Here is a 16,561-nt window from a genome sequence, read left to right as displayed (position 1 = left end):
TTCCCCTCCCGCAGCCAAGGTTCCATTGGGCAAAGTTGGCCCAGGTGCTGAGGATGGCTCTGTGGCCTCTGCCTCAGGCGCTAGAATGGCTCTGGTTGCAACAGAGTGATGCCCTAGATGGGCAGAGCATCGCCCCCTGGTGGGCGTGCCGGGTGGATCCTGGTCGGGCGCATGTGGGAGTCTGTCTGACTGCCTCTCCGTTTCCAACTTCAGAAAAAAAAAAAATACAATCAAGGACACCGAGGCATACAGAGCATATGTCACTTGCCCAAGGTGGCCCAGCTGGGAGTGGTACTCGGACTTGGAATCTGTCTGCTCCTCTCATGCTGTAATACGTCTCTGACTCGGGAAGCAGGCTTTCCGGAAACTCGAGTGTTACAGATGCAGGACCTGCACCCCCAGGACTGCCCCTAGGACTTAGGGGGTGGGGTGGGGGTAGGGTGGGGGTAGGGTTGAGGAGTGGGAGGAGCAACCCCGCCCCTTCGGGTGCCCGCCTGTCTCTGTTCCTGCAGACGCTGTCCATGCTTCCTACTAGGATCCTGCGGCTGCTGGAGTTTGTGGGATTTTCAGGGAACAAGGTAACTACCTGCTTTCTGGGACCTTCGACCTGCCCAGCCCCAGGACTGGAGCTCGCTGGACAAGGTTGGGCTGAGGGGCTGCAGGGCCCAGGTGCCAATTCTGGCTCAGCCTCCCTGGAGAAGGCCCAGACCTCTCTGGGCCTGTTGACTGTCAGTCAGGTGGGGCCAGGGATCCCCATCTGGTCCCTGGAAGGGTGGAGGCTCTGGGTAGGGTGGCTGTGAGGGAAGCTCTGCCCCAGTCCCTGGGGCCACTGCTCTGAGTCTGCCAGGTGTTAGGGACTTGGCTCTTCTCCAAGCAGAAGACCTAGAGCAAGGTCTTTCCCCTGGGACCAGCATCTGGCTGGGACATGCCCCAGGGAGGCCCTGCTCTGCATGAGGCCTTGAGGATGGAAACCAGACTTACCTTCCTGGGGGCAGGAACCTGAGTGCAGTGCCAGAGAGCAGGTCATGGAGGGCTCCCCGTGGAGGAGGCCGGAGTGATGGAAGGCACACTGGCCTAGAAGGCACCCCTTCTCCCTGGGACTCCGGGCCTCTTTTCAGTAACACAAGGGGCTGTCTTTAGACCAGGTCAGAGTTCTCAGACTTGAACTTTTTCTGGCCCTTACTGATTTTGCGATGTCCACAGACCTCTGTGTTATTACTACTTACATATTATTTTCCTCAAAAGTGGCTCATAATTTTTACTTAAGTTTATGTAAAGTATATACGCTGCACAGAACACCTATATTATTTGGTATGATGAGAGCACAATCAACAATAAACACTATGAGGATCAAACAATCTCACAAGAGCCCAGTGGCCTATGTGGTCTGCCAGGCCGTTTCCCTCTGTGAGAAGGTGGGCCTAGAGTGCGGGCAGTGGGGAACACGCACCGCACAGGGTGGGGGCGTCTCTCAGACACGTCAGATGGTCAGAGAACGAAGCAGGGAAGGGAAGCAGGGAAGGCCAGGACTCGGCTGCCTCACCCCTGTCCACAGATCTCTAAAGTTCTGGTTGCCACCTGTGGCCCATGGCCTGCGTTGGGGAAGCACTGGCCAGAGGCTCTGAAGGTTCTTCTCAGTTTTGTTTCTAAAGAAGGCCCTTGGGTCACAAGTAGGATTTCAGGATGATGATGGGAGGGAAGAGCATGAGAAAGGCCAGGAAGAGGGTGATGAGGCCAGAGTAGAGACCTCCAGTGCCGGCTCCAGCTTGGTCTTTATCTTGAAAGCAGGGAGGATTTGAGGCAGGGGTGAGGAGCTCAGATTTGTATTTTAGAAAAAACGAGAACACCTCGGAGGACAGACCGAGAGGCAGAGATTGCAGACAGGGATCCAAGTGGGGTCTGGCCTCTGGCTCCCCCGTCAGGCTTCTCCTCCAGCGAGCCTTTCCAGACCACAGTGCTTGAGGTCCCATCTGTGCCCGGAGCCTGTGGTCAGGGTGTCTGCCCCTGTGTCCCTCCTCCTCCCTTGACCCGCCCTGGGGCTGCTCAGACCCCAGCAGCCCCCTTAGGTCCAGCAGGCGATTACTGAGAGGAATGGGTGAGGGGTTACTGGGGAGGTGGGGACACCCAGACGCAGGCCTCAGCCCTGGCCGGCGCAGCAGTGTACCCTGCCCGCAGGAAGGCGCTGAGACACTGAGGGCAGCCCGCTGCCCAGGCTTGCGTGGGAGCAGCTGACCCGGCCTCCTGGGTCCAATGGTCTCCAACAGCAGTGCCCTCACAGCAGTCAAGTGACCTCCAGGGCCCTGTTCCTCCATGGGCCCCAAGGTGGGCCCTGAGGAGCCCAGGCCCAGTTCTGGCCTCAGCCTGTCCCCTTGTCCCCCAGGACTACGGGCTGCTGCAGCTGGAGGAGGGCGCCTCGGGGCACAGCTTCCGCGCCGTGCTCTGCGTCATGCTGCTGCTGTGCTACCACACCTTCCTCACCTTCGTGCTTGGTAGGGGTGCCCTGGGGCCAGTGTGTGTGGGGGGGGAGGGTGCCTCTGGGGTACAGCTGGCTCTAAGGGCAGGGTCAAGAGGGTAAGGGGCTACGCATCTTGACTGGGCCCCTGAGACTGGGGAAGAGGCACTGAAATCACAAGCAGCAGGTACATCAACTCTCCTGGGGCCTGGCCTGCTGACCATGCACTTCCTCATAGTTTGACTGGGTTCCAGACTCAGTTTTCTCATCTGTGAAATGGGGATGCTCAATATGCCCACCCTGTAGAGCAGGGGTCTCAAACTCAACTCAGCATGTGGGCCACAGAGCAAGATCACAGCCGTTCGGCGGGCCGCACTAGGTCTACAAAAGGCAACTGTTACGCAACACTTTTCTCACTGCAGTTGAAAACAAAAAAAAATCAGTACAACAAGCACAATCGTACATGCAGTTTACTCAGTGTCACAAAACGACCAGAAACTGTAGTTCGCATCACAACTGCTGTTAACTAAGCTAATATCTAGCTAGGATGCTAGAGAAATGAAAAATACAAGTAGGCCCCTAGGCTTACTTAATTTTATCCAAAATATTTTGAATTTCGTGGATTAGTCTGCGGGCTGCACAAAATTGTTCGGCGGGCCGCATGCGGCCCGTGGGCTGCGAGTTTGAGACCCCTGCTGTAGAGGATGGGAGGACCCGGTCTGCAGCTCCTTGGGGTTCTGGCACAGCCTTGGTGGACATGGACTCTTGGTTATTGAGCCTTGTGATGTGCTAGGGGTGATACCTGCACTTTCTTATTTAATCCTCACATTACTCTGGAGATAGAATGTTATCCCATTTCACAGAGGGGGGGAACAGAACCTGAGAAGCCCCTGGTAGGTTGCTGGGAGGGTCACAGGAGCCAGTGGTGGTGACATGTACCCCATACCCTTCAGGCACCGGGAACGTAGACATTGAGGAGGCAGAGAAGCTTTTGAAGCCCTACCTGAAGCGATACCCTAAGGTGAGCTCCACCCCCTGCCAGACACCCCCAGGCCACATGTGCCTCATGGGCCCACACGGACCCACATGTGTGTGTTTGCAGGGTGCCATCTTCCTATTCTTTGCGGGGCGGATTGAAGCCATTAAAGGCAACGTTGACGCAGTGAGTAGGGGGGGGTCCGGGCTGGGGCTGAGGACCCCTCAGGGTCTCCCAGGGCGGCAGGAAGTCAGACACATAGATGCACTCAGGGGCAGGGCTGACTGGGAGGAGGGCCCCCAGAGATCCAGTAAGAGAGCAGGAGTGGGAGAGGCACTTCTAAGGGAAGAGGCGGCGTTCGTGGGGCAGCAGGCTGACAGACAGATCAGGAGGGCAGCATTCCTGGGAGCGGGCAAGGGTGAGGCGGGGCTGAGAGAAGACCCAGTGGGACCTGGTGCTGGGGGCGGGGCGACTCCATAGGAGGGAGGGAGCCATGGAAGGGGCTGCAGAGGGGAGGGTCCCTGTCCTGCCGAGACCCCAGTCCCTTCACAGGAGCTACTGAAACCTTTGGAGTTTACTCTGGGGCAGACATTGTTATAGCTCTTTAATATGAACACTTTCCACTGCCTGTTATTCCTCATTATAGCCCTGTTCTGTCCTTTCACTTTGTGACTAAAAGACTAGGGCCCCAGAGCAGTCAGTGAGTGGGCTTAGGGTCGTGTAAGACTTAAGGAGAATAATCAGGACTGGAGGCCAACTCCTGTCACAGGGCCAGACCCCTGTGTGCTAGAGGAGGCTGGCCTACGGAGCAGCGGGTGCAGGGGTGGGTGGGCGTGGCCGGGCACCCAAGGGGCGTGGCCCAGATTGACCAGCAGGGGCCCGCAGGCAATCCGGAGGTTTGAGGAGTGCTGTGAGGCCCAGCAACACTGGAAGCAGTTCCACCACATGTGCTACTGGGAGCTGATGTGGTGCTTCACCTACAAGGGCCAGTGGAAGATGGCTTACTTCTACGCCGACCTGCTCAGCAAGGAGAACTCCTGGTCCAAGGTGGGCTTGCAACAAGTGCTGGGGGACCCTGGGGGACCAGGCCAACCCAGATTGGCCATGTACCCCCCCACCAAGGGCCAAACCCCTAACTGAACACAGATGTCTCAGTTGGAATTGAAACAGAACCATAACCTCTTAGGACTCAGGGTTGGAAGGAACTAAAGACCATGAGAAGCAGAGAAACTTCAGAACTATAATGTATCAGTCGAGATGTTTAGCCTGGACCAGGTAGTGGCGTGGTGGATAGAGTATCGTACTGGGATGCAGAGGACCCAGGTTCGAAACCCTGAGGTCGCCTGCTTGAGTGCAGGCTCATCCGGCTTGAGCGCGGGCTCACCAGCTTGAGCGCGGGGTCACTAGCATAAGCATGGGATCATAGATGTGATCCCATGGTCGCTGGCTCAAGCCTTGAGCAAGGGGTCACTCACTCTGCTTAGCCTCGCCCCCACCTCAAGGCACATATGAGAAAGCAAACAGTGAACTACTAAGGTGCTGCAACAAATAATTGATGTTTCTCATCTTTCTCCGTTCCTGTCTGTGTGTCCCTTTCTCTGACTCTCTGTCTCTGTCAGAAAAAAGAAAAAAAGAAAAGATTTTTAATCACTGCCTTGGCCACATGGCTCAGCAGATAGAGCGTTGTCTTAGTGTGCCAAGATTGTGGGTTCGATCCTCGTTCAGGGCACATATGAGAAGCAACCAATGAATGTATGACTAAATTGCACAATTAAGTAGAACAATGAGTTGATGCTTTTTTTTCTCTCTCTCCCTTCCCCTGCTCCATTCTCCCAATCTTCTCAAATCAATGGAAAAATTAAAAAAAAAAAAGGAATGATTTTTAGTGACAGGGACAGAAACATGGCTCACACTATCTAGATGTGAGTGCTGCCCAATAGCATCTTCTGTTGTGGTGGAAATGTTCTGTTCCTGCACCATCCAGTATGGAAGCCACCTGCCATATGTACACACTGAGTGCTTGAAATGTTCCTAGTGCAACCAGGAAACTGGATATCTTCAATTTTATGTAATTTTAATTCAAATTTAAATTTTAAAAGTTGCATGGGCTAGTGGCCACTGTATTGGACTCTGTGGGTCCAAAACACCAAAGGCTTGCTTATTGGTTCATACAACAGAAAATTCTAGGCAAGCTACCTAGATCCAGGAATTCAAATTATGTCATCTGGGCTGGGTTTTCCCATCTGTGGCTGTGCTCCCCTCTATGACATCTTTGTTGTGCAGGCCGGTTCTGTCCGTGTGACAGGCAGGCAGCATGGCTGCCTGCCCCTGACTCACATCTTCCCTGTGGTTTCAGCCGAAGTCCCGCCTTTGAACCTCATTGGTCTGGCATGGGCTATATGTCAGTGCCTGGACACAGGGGTGGGGAGTGTGGTGGATGGGGAGCAGAAGAGGGGGGGGTCTCCAGCAGAGAAGTGAGGTGATGTCCCTGGAAGATGCATTGGGGGTGTGTTAAAGAGATGCCATGTTGGCAAAACAGGTGCCCACCAGAAGTGGAAACTTATCACATCAAGATAGGTGGTGACATATCCTATAGCCATTATGGTCATAGTAATGACAGCACAGAATTCGGAACATCTAGATCATCAGAGAGCAACTCACCTGGTATGGGCAACTACATACACATGTGTCTCAATGTCCCTACTGTCCATCCCTCCCTAGCTCTGCGTGGAAGTCCTTTTTCAGAGCCCCTGCCTGGGGACCAAGCTGAAAGGGGATTCTCTGGGTCTGTGGCAGGGGGCGCAGGGGCAGGGGCAGGCACAGCTCTCACTGAGCTCTCACCGTGTGCCCAGGCCTGCATTTCCTCCACACCACGCCCAGCAGGCAGATGTTGTCTCCACCGGGCACACAAGGGCCACGTGGCTAAGAGAAGGTGTGGCACTTTCCTGGCCCCATAGCTGTTGGTGACAGACCCTGGATTTGAAGACAGGTCTGTGTGACTCAAAGGTCTCTGTTCTCCACTCGTTCCTCAAGTCTTCCCCAGGAGGCCCGGCCTGCCCAGAGGCCACCTGGTGTTGGAGGGGCTTCCTCAGGCCCAGCCTGTGGGCCCGGCATTCATGCCTCATCACTTCCCACTCCCAGCAAGAGCACAGACCTTTTTGACTGGTGACCCAGAAACCTTCCTGTGGAGTAAGCGGGGCAGAGGGATCACGCACACTGCAAGAGGAGGTGGGGTGCACACCGTCGCTGTAAAGGGCAGAGGGAAGGCCAGGCCTCCCCCATGCCAGCAAGTCTGGCTGCGAGGCAGCTGTTTCCAGCTTGCTGTGTGACTTGGGGGTGGTCAGCTCCCCCCCGCCCCCGTGCTTTCCTTACGTTTCCTGTGGAAGTGCAGCACCCTGAGTTCTGGGGCCTCATTTATTCTTAATCTCCAGTCCTTGGCCACCGGAGTCCACCAGCTTTCAGCTCTAGGGGACTTGGCCTGTGGCTGCTGCATTCCTCTCTGCCTGGACTGCATGTCCCTGCGGGGCCTTCGTGGGTCCCTCCGCTTGAGATGGCCAGAAACCAGGTGGTGACAGTGTGTGCTCAGGGCTGTGACGGGGGAAACAGAGCTGAGCTCAGAGGCAGCCCTGCACAGAGGACGAGGGGGCTTCTGGAAGAGGAGGGACTAGGGTGGAGAGTGGAATAAGTGAAGGGACACCCCAAGCCAGGACAAAGGCTCGGAAGCTGGGTGCTGCTGAGGTCTGTCACCAGGTGAGGGGTGTGGGAAGCCATGCAGGGGGCCTATGGAGAAACCATTTTCTTTCCGCCACTTGCTGTAGCTTCCTGAGAACAAGGCCTGCCTGACTGCACACACCTGGCAGAGGAACCCAGTAGGAGAGACAGGACTCTGATGGGGGGACAGGACTCCCATCAGAGGAGTCGGCTGCTGTTCTCCATCAATGTCCCTTGGTAACTTATGTCCATGAGTGTCACAACTCTAGGTCATAGCATCCATCCTACTTCCAGGTGACTCGAGGGGGTGAGCTGTCCAGGGGGAGTAGGAGAAGGCGCTTAGAGGAAGCCAGCGGAAAAGCCCGGCAGGGAAGGAACAGTGACGTCCAGGGCAGAGGAAGGGCACGGGCAAAGGTAGGAGGTGAGTTTAAGGAGTGCTGGGGAATGATTGGCAGGAGAGCCAGAAAAGCAGGTCACGAAGGGCCCCGAGTGGCTGTTTGGGCTTTAGTCTGATAGTGAAGGAGCCCTTGATGCTTGTGGCTTTGGTTTGGGCTTTTATGAAATCCCTCCTGCAGTTGCTGGGCGTGCCCACCTGAAGCCGAGTGCCTTTGATGTATACTGAATACTGCCCGCAGGCCAGCGTGGTTAGAATGATGTGAGGAAATGGAAACGGAGATAAAATTGGAAAGGGAACAGATGGGGGTTGGGACTGGATGGGGTCTCGCAGGCCACGAGAGGGGGTTTGGGTTTAATCCTGAGTGTGATGGGATTTCATGAGAACATTTCAAGGATGGACTGATGTATTTTGACTTAAAAAGATTTGGCTGACATGGTGTGGGAAATGGTTTGCAGGGGGCAGGAGTGGGAGCAGGAAGATTGATTAGGTCCTACTAGGAGATCACATAAAGTAGGACCGTAGAAGACATCCCTGTTGGCCCGGAGCAGGGAGCTGAAGTGGGGGCTGGTGCAGTAACTGGGGTGAGTGGTAGGGCAGGCCAGTGGGATTCAAGAGCTAGACGGGAGGTAATGGCATGAGGACTTGGGGACTCAGTGCCAACGGGGAAGAGGGAGATGGCAAGGATGACATCAGGAATTATTATTATTATTATTATTATTATTTACAGAGACAGAGAGTCAGAGAGAGGGATAGATAGGGACAGACAGACAGGAACGGAGAGATGAGAAGCGTCAATCATTAGTTTTTCGTTGCACATTGCAACACCTTAGTTGTTCATTGATTGCTTTCTCATATGTGCCTTGACCACGGGCCTTCAGCAGACCGAGGAACCCCTTGCTCGAGCCAGTGACCTTGGGTCCAACCAGATGAGCACTCAAGCTGGTGACCTCAGGGTCTCGAACCTGGGTCCTCGGCATCCCAGTCCGATGCTCTATCCACTGCGCCACTGCCTGGTCAGGCAGACAACAGGAATTTGAAGATGGGATGGGGAACAGGTTTCAGAGAGGGGAGATTCTTCCACCATACTCCACAAAAAACAGCTTTTTCTCATTTTGTGACGGGCATACTAGAATCAAGGGTGTCCTGCTCCCTTTCCTCTACCACCCATTACATTTCTTTCTGGGGCTAATGGCAGCAGCCCCAGGTAACAGGAACTGTGGTTCAAGGCTTGGCCACTGGAGGGCAGCGCAGAGCCAGGCTCCTCTGGCACTAAACTTCTGGGGAAGGGGCACAGCTTTCAGGATGGATCTCTGGGAGAAGGGGTTCTTCCCCTCCCTGGCAGGGGCATCTGTGGATCCAGTGGGCAAGGCCCTTAAAGCTACACAAACCTAGAATCACTCCTAGCTCTGTCCCCAGCAGCTCTGAGGTCCCAGGAAGCAGTGTGGGTGCAGATTCTTTTCTGGCGTTGTCTTTGGGATCCAGTGAGGTGATGTATGTAAAGTGCCCAGCACACAATAAGAGAGTGCTACCAAGGCCATAACCCAGGGCCCTGCTCCCTCTTCTGGCCTCACATCTCTTCATTTATGCATTCCATACTTTATGCTACCTATTTGTATCTTTGTTATACACAGTCTCTGCTCAGGATGCTCCCCCCTGGCCCGGAAGGTCCATTATCAGGGTCTCCCCTTGGCCTTCAAGCACCGAGCCTGAAGTAATGGCTTCCCAGAAGCCTTTGCAGCCCTGTCTTGGTGTCTCCATCCTGCCTTAGCACTGCCTCTGCATCCACTAGTTGACTGAGTTCCCTCCATTGCTTCACAGTGGAGAGGGTGGCAGCTGCTGACATGGGCCCAGCCTGGATTTAACTCTCAGCTCAAGTCATCAAGTTGCTTCAGCTCCCTCAGTTTCTCTGCTGGGGCTTGGGGATAATGTGAGCTACCATGCCGGGCCAAATGAGGTCCGAATGAGTTGCCACTTGGGTTGTGGCTTCTTCAGCTGATCCAAGGGCAGAGTAAAATGTGGTCTGCAGCTACGCGAGCCTCCACAGCTGCGGCCTCCCCCACGCAGTCTGCGGCTGCGAGGGGACAGTGGGTCCCTCCACCCGACTCCGGCCCTCCCCTTCACAGGCTACCTACATCTACATGAAGGCTGCCTACCTCAGCATGTTTGGGAAGGACGACTACAAGCCCTTTGGGGATGACGAAGTGGAGTTGTTTAGGTGAGTCCTACCTTTGCACCCCCATTGTAGGCCTCGGCCAGGCTCTGTCCAGACACCCTGAGCTGTGGGCACCAGGGAGGGAAGTGGTGGGCTTGTCGTCAGCCCTGGTCCTGAGCTCCGTGACCCTCCCCCAGGCCTGCCCTACCTGCCCGTCACCCCCTCCCATCACCACCAACTCCTGCTGTTGCTTGTTCGAGCCCTTTGAATCTGATCGGAGGCTTTCTTTCACCAAAGTGGTTTTGTCAACATCCTTTCCACTGGCCTCTTTTGTCAGGTCAGTAGGACAGATGTGAACATTGGTCTGGAGAGGTCCCTTCTGCTGGGACAGGAGAGAAGCAGAGCAGAGAGCCAAAGAGTTGGCTCAAACAGGACTAAATCCAGCCTTGCCATTTCTTAGCTGTCTCACCTTGGACAATATCAGCATCTATAAAATGGGAATAACCTCTGCCTTGTGGGTTCGTTTGCAAATCAAATATTTGGATCCAAAACTGCTGTTTGCCTTCTGCGAAGGTTCTAGAGCAGGGCTAGGGCTCAGCCTTGGCAGGTTGAGAATGGAGCCTACGGCTTTCCTCCAGTTGTGGTGAGGGCTGGCTTGGACGTCAGAGTAACCTGAATTGCCTGAGCTACCAATGTCACAGTCACAAGGCGCTGACCATTTACTGAGTGCCTCTGTTTCTCCATCTCACATACTTCTCCAGGACAGCCTGTGAGAGTCTCTGTGAGGGAGGAAGATGATATTTCCTCTATTTTTCTAGGTTTTTGGCTGAGAACCCCTCTCCCCTTATAATAAAAGACAGATTAACAGGAGAAAAACAAACAGAAGTTTAATAACCTGTATGCCTCCTATATACATGGGAGAGACCCAGGAAAACTGAGTAACTCTGAAAAGGCCCAAGACATCTCCTTAACTACTATCTCCAACTAAAGACAAAAGAAGCCCTGGCCAGTTGGCTCAGTGGTAGAGTGTCGGCCTGGCGTGTGCCAGGGCACACAGGAGAAGCGCCCATCTGCTTCTCCACCCCTCCCCCTCTCCTTCCTCTTCTGTCTCTCTCTTCCCCTCCCGCAGCCAAGGCTCCATTGGAGCAAAGATGGCCCGGGCGTTGGGGATGGCTCCTTGGCCTCTGCCCCAGGTGCTGGAGTGGCTCTGGTAGCGACAGAGCGACGCCCCCGGAGGGGCAGAGCATCGCCCCTGGTGGGCGTGCCAGGTGGATCCCGGTCAGACGCATGCGGGAGTCTGTCTGACTGTCTCTCCCCGTTTCCAGCTTCAGAAAAATACAAAAAAAAAAAAAAAAAGACAAAAGAAGATGTTGGGATGGGAAGCCAGTTACGGAAGGTTTTCAAAGCACAGTGAAGGAGGGTATGGTGGTTATGCAAATTAGTTTCTAGAGATTTAGTCATCCTTGTCTTCCTGATATAGAGAGGGACATACCCTCAGAGACCGGGATTTCCCTTATAATGTTTCTCACACAGGGTAACTTCTAGGTTTTCAAGAGTTTTTTCCTGTGTCTGCTATTTCTTAAAAATAACCCACCTAAAATAATCCTATGCCAAAGAGGCCTGCTGTCGGGTGACACATTCTGCTCCCCTTTGTATCATTATCTCCATTTTAGAAACGAGGAGAAAATGGGCCCAGAGAGGTTCTTCATTGAGTAAGCAGGGGAGGAGTTTGGTGGGGGGACCTCACAACTAGGCCCAGCTATTTCCTGGGCGGCTCAGGCTTGAGGGTCACAGCCACACCCCGTGACTGTGGCAGAAACCGAGGGTGGGATGGGGCTGGGTGGGTGAGGCCCCAGCTGTGGATGGAGGCTCGCCTAGCTGCATACCACGTTTTACTCTGCCCTCGGAAACAGCTGAGGAGGCCACGACTCCCGCGGCAAGGTTAATTAAAGGTTCAAGCTGGGCAGTCTTGGGAAGGCCCCTCCCTTTCTCAGGGTGTTAGTCTCCCCTGTGAAATGGGGTCAGGCTTCTACTGGGCCCTCCATAAATGGGGTTCGGAGGAGAGACAGCTAGAAGGCAGAGCAGGCCTGGGTGTTGATTCTTTTTTTTTTTTTCTTTTTTTTTTTTTTTCTGAAGCTGGAAACAGGGAGAGACAGTCAGACAGACTCCCGCATGCGCCCAACCGGGATCCACCCGGCACGCCCACCATGGGGCAACGCTCTGCCCACCAGGGGGCGATGCTCTGCCCATCCTGGGCGTCGCCATGTTGCGACCAGAGCCACTCTAGCGCCTGAGGCAGAGGCCACAGAGCCATCCCCAGCGCCCGGGCCATCTTTGCTCCAGTGGAGCCTTGGCTGCGGGAGGGGAAGAGAGAGACAGAGAGGAAAGCACGGCGGAGGTGTGGAGAAGCAAATGGGCGCTTCTCCTGTGTGCCCTGGCCGGGAATCGAACCCGGGTCCTCCGCACGCTAGGCCGACGCTCTACCGCTGAGCCAACCGGCCAGGGCTAGGGTGTTGATTCTTACATCTGCCAGCTGGTGTAAAGGAGCCCTTGCCTAGCCACAGGAAGTGGTCAGGTCTCGGGACAGGGCCTATGAAATAAGGCCACAGCCATAGATCATCATATACATGGGGGAAACCGAGGCCCAAAGAGGTGCCAGGCAGACGCTGGGGACTCTCGGTTCTCTCCTACTTTTTCTCCCTACCCACCCCCCACCCATTTCTTTTGCAGAGCTGTGCCAGGCCTGAAACTCAAGATTGCTGGTAAATCTCTGCCCACGGAGAAGTTTGCCATCCGGAAATCCAGGCGCTACCTCTCTCCCAAACCTATCTCGTTGCCAATCCCTGCTCTGGTGGGTAGGAGGGTCTGGACTGGCCCTGGACTCCAGTTTGGGATTGTAGGGATTAGTTGAGAGCTGGAGACAGAACCATGGACTCAGAGGAAGTGGATGAGGAAGAAAGACCTTCATGTTTTGGGGGCCTAGAGAGGGTTTCACAATTCACCTGGGGTTGAGGGGGAGGACAGATGAGTCTGAGCCAGCCCTTGCCTGTGAGAAAGTGGGGGTGGGGAGACCAGTGAGCAGGCTGCGGATTCCTCAAGGCAGAAAGAGCAGCGCAGAGGCATCGCCCAGCTGTTTGTGTTCCTATCCTGATTGTTTCAGTCTTGTCACGTGATTATAATTGTTGTTTACACTGTTCCCTTCACTGGACCGAGTTTTTCTAAGGCCTGAGACCGTGTTATATTCAACTCTGAAGTAACAATAATAACAGTAATAGTTGACATTGTTATCGCTGTGTTCAAACTTCCTTACACCCATTGCCTATGGGCTCATTTGATTCTCACAATAACCCTCTGAGTAGGTGCTGGCAGTATCCCCGTTTTATAGATGGAGATACTGGAAATACCTAATAAGTGGATAAGGTATAAGTAGAAAGATAAAATGACTTGTCAGGTCGTAGAGCTAATGAGTCAGGATTTGAACCCACATAGTTTGGTTCCGCAGCCCATATTCTGAACCACTGTTATGTTTTAGCAGGCTCCAAAAGTTTCCAGTTTGTTAGGAGTCCTTGTTATTCAAATAGAAAGGCAGTCAGATAAGTAGAAAGGGCCTTCAGAGACCTTTTATGTTCTACTATTCATTAACTGCCCTTGGGTAAGGACCCCATTCCCTTAATGTAAAAAAAATGGGGGTAATATATACCTTGCCCATTTCATAGAACAGTTGTGAGATCCAGCTGATAAAATGTGTTAGACATTTTCTAAATTGAAAAATTCAGTACTTATAGAATTTATTTAGAACTTGTATCCTGAATATTGTTCTTTAAAAAGTATTTTATAGAGTAAAGCAATTATCATCAAATGGGGAGGGGTTATAAGGAAGGGTAGGGGGAGAACCTATACCAGAAACTTAGGGGAGAATTTCCTAAACTATAATCTGAAAAATGCCATTTAAGCATAAAATGACTTCTGTGGTTAAATCTATTGGATGAGACTGTTCTAAACAAAGTTTACATAATATAGAACTTCTTGGAGCTTTTACATACCAATCAGCAGGGTAAGTCTCCAAGAAGCGTGTACGGTTTTTCCTGTATTCATTTAGCCATAGAAAATTTTTAAAGGAATTTTTGCTAACTTGGGACCATGTAATGATATTCAGAAATATTAGCCAAAACTTAAATTCCCCCCCTGGAACATAATAACAAGAACCATAACAATGTCATTCTAGAACTTAATGTATACAAATCACATCTATTACTTGGTTTGATAGTTTAGAGAATGCTAATCTAAGCTAACAGAATTACTAAGAATGGCACTTTTAGTATTCTGAGCTTCCTAGCAGTAAAGGCAGAAAAAGGAATCAGAATATGTTTCATAGTTTTCACGATAACTCCAGGTGACAGTCTTAAACTCGATTGGATATCCTTAAGTGCTGAAGTAAGTTATTTCCCCAATATTTAGGAGCTTAGAAAGGCTATTAGTGAGCCTCTGATGTGAGCTGCCCTTTTTACAGATGGGGAAACAGGCCCCATTGAGGAACCATAGGACTGACTTGCTCCCCTACCCTCAGGAAATGATGTACATTTGGAATGGCTATGCTGTGATTGGGAAGCAGCCAGAACTCACAGATGGGATACTTGAGATTATCACCAAAGCTGAAGAGATGCTGGAAAAGGGCCCAGGTGACTACCCCCAGGCCCTTGAACCTGCCAGGCTGGGTCAGACCACAGGACTTTCAGTTGGAAGTCTCCCTCTACCAAAAATCTCCTTCCTCACTTGTTTACCCTGGTAACTGACCTCTGCCTTTCTAGACTGAGCTTCCACGACAGCTCCTCCAAGCAGCTTTCCCTTGTCCCCCAGTTAGAGTCGAGGCCTCCAGGCTCCCACAGCCCCTGGGCTTCCTGCAGTCAGCCTTGATTACACTGTAGTGTCATTGTCAAAGTATCTGTCTTCCCTTCCCAGATGTGAGCTCCCTGAGGCAGGTACCATGTGTGTCCCCTGTGTCCCTAAGGACCCAGCACAGAGTAGGGGGCCCATGAGTAACCTGCAGAGACAAACAAGCCTGTTTCCTTGTCTCACTGCCCTGTTTGCAGAGCACGAGTACTCAGTGGATGATGAGTGCTTGGTGAAGCTGCTGAAAGGCCTGTGTCTGAAATACCTGGGCCGAGTCCAGGAGGCCGAGGAGAATTTCAGGAGTATCTCTGCCAAGTAAGTGCCTTGGTGGCTGCGCCGGATCCAGATGGCCCACGGCTGGGTCCGGCTCTGCTGGGTAGAATTTTCAGAATTTTCTTCTCCCTCCTGTGCACTCCACTGTCTTGCCCTAGCTTCCGCCGAGGCACTGCACGTGTACTACTGTCTGCTCTGGGCCAGGACCTTTGCTGGGCAGAGATCATTCAGACCTCCTCACCCAGGGCCGCCAGATTGCTCAACTACAGGAGCCCATCCACACTGTTCCGTGTGAATGGTGCCCCTGAAGTGTGTGATTCACCAGCTCTGCCCTTGCCCTGGGGGATCACAGCTAGCTAGCTACAGGCAACTGAATCTGCTATGACCAGGCTTGTGCTAGATAGAGGGAAGCAGAGAGGACAGGTGTCCTGTGGTGGGGTCTAAGCCTAATGCAAGATACCGGAAAGGCTTTCCAAGGATGTTGTTTCAACTATGAAGATCATCAGGCAGAGAAAGCAATGGAGGAGTTTTAAGTGGAGTAGATACATGTGCAAATGTTTGGGCACAGACACCCAAGGCTGGAGGGACAGTGAGTAGGCTTTCCCTGCCTGGGTAAAATTATAGCGGGAAAGGGATGCCAATGAAATGAGGGGGAGCTACATGGGTAGGGCCTGTTTTGCTTACAAAACTGAACTTTATCCTGTGGACAGAAAAGAGCCAGTCAGAGCAGATCTGGGTTCTAAAAGGATGTATCGGGGCAGCACGGTGGACCAGATTGAAGGCAGGACACTTCCTAATAAATCAACCTGGAAAAATGGGGCTGGGGATGGAGGTGGGAATGGGCTAAGGATATGACATGAGCTATAGGTCGTTAGGGAGTTGGGTCCAAAGTAGAGCCCTAGAAGGCTCTACTGTGGATCCTAAGCCAGTTTAGGGCTAAGTAGTGGGAACCTTCCCACACTGGAATTCAGAGCCACAAGCCCCACTTAAAGGCATGGGTTGGATCCTCCCATTTAGGGAAGGCTCAGGAGAAGCCTGAAGGACATCTCAAGGTCAAAGCTTGTGAGCCATGTCCTCCTTTATCCCACAGTGAAAAGAAGATCAAATATGACCACTACTTGATCCCAAATGCCCTGCTGGAGCTGGCCCTGCTGTTTATGGAGCAAGGCAGAAACGAAGAGGCTGTCAAACTCTTGGAAACTGCCAAGTAAGGCCCGGTTAGCCTTGATGAGTCCTTTGTTCCCCATGAGCTCGGGAGCTCCAGCCTGGCTGGAGACAGAGGAGCCCCAGGTATCAGGGAGGGTGCTGGCAAGTGTAGTGCGGCAGTCTGGAGACCAGGCCTGTGTGCCTGGGAACCGCTCTCACCTAGCATGGGTGGCTTCCTCCTCAGTTTACCAGCGAGAAACTGGAATCCCAGAAGCAGGGAGTGAGGCACGCAGGGTCACACAAAAGTGTGAAGAGCCTGGTCTCCTGTCTTGCAGCCCATAGATCTACCTCTTGAAACCTCAAACTTGGGGACCCAACAGGATTAATAGTGGTTCCACAGGGCATGATATCTGGGTGAGGGGCTATACATCCTTTCTGCTAATCCCTATTAGGCCCAACTTTCTTTAGAGAAAGAGGGATTTAAGCCTCTATTCCTCTTCCTTGCCTGCTGGGCTCCCACAGCTCAGGCTGAAGAAAAAGCACTTCCTGGGGCAGCCCCACATG

The 16,561-nt window shown here is 52.9% G+C and overlaps 1 protein-coding gene across 2 annotated transcripts in view; it reads left to right on the top strand.

Moving 5' to 3' along the window:
• TTC39A (tetratricopeptide repeat domain 39A) overlaps positions 1–16,561 on the top strand; it is a 65,250-nt gene that overhangs the window by 41,912 nt on the left and 6,777 nt on the right. For both annotated transcript variants that reach the window (XM_066376255.1, XM_066376254.1), the window contains exons 8-17: positions 513–578; positions 2,381–2,489; positions 3,406–3,473; positions 3,555–3,614; positions 4,314–4,475; positions 9,660–9,751; positions 12,419–12,539; positions 14,256–14,367; positions 14,779–14,893; positions 15,942–16,058. In XM_066376255.1, coding sequence (XP_066232352.1) covers positions 513–578; positions 2,381–2,489; positions 3,406–3,473; positions 3,555–3,614; positions 4,314–4,475; positions 9,660–9,751; positions 12,419–12,539; positions 14,256–14,367; positions 14,779–14,893; positions 15,942–16,058 — 1,022 coding nt within the window. The remainder of the gene's footprint in view (positions 1–512; positions 579–2,380; positions 2,490–3,405; positions 3,474–3,554; positions 3,615–4,313; positions 4,476–9,659; positions 9,752–12,418; positions 12,540–14,255; positions 14,368–14,778; positions 14,894–15,941; positions 16,059–16,561) is intronic.

Source organism: Saccopteryx leptura, chromosome 3 (assembly GCF_036850995.1).
Source record: "Saccopteryx leptura isolate mSacLep1 chromosome 3, mSacLep1_pri_phased_curated, whole genome shotgun sequence".
NCBI lineage: Eukaryota > Metazoa > Chordata > Mammalia > Chiroptera > Emballonuridae > Saccopteryx > Saccopteryx leptura.
Note: the sequence above shows the minus strand (reverse complement) of the source record. Positions and strands in the feature narration are given on the sequence as shown.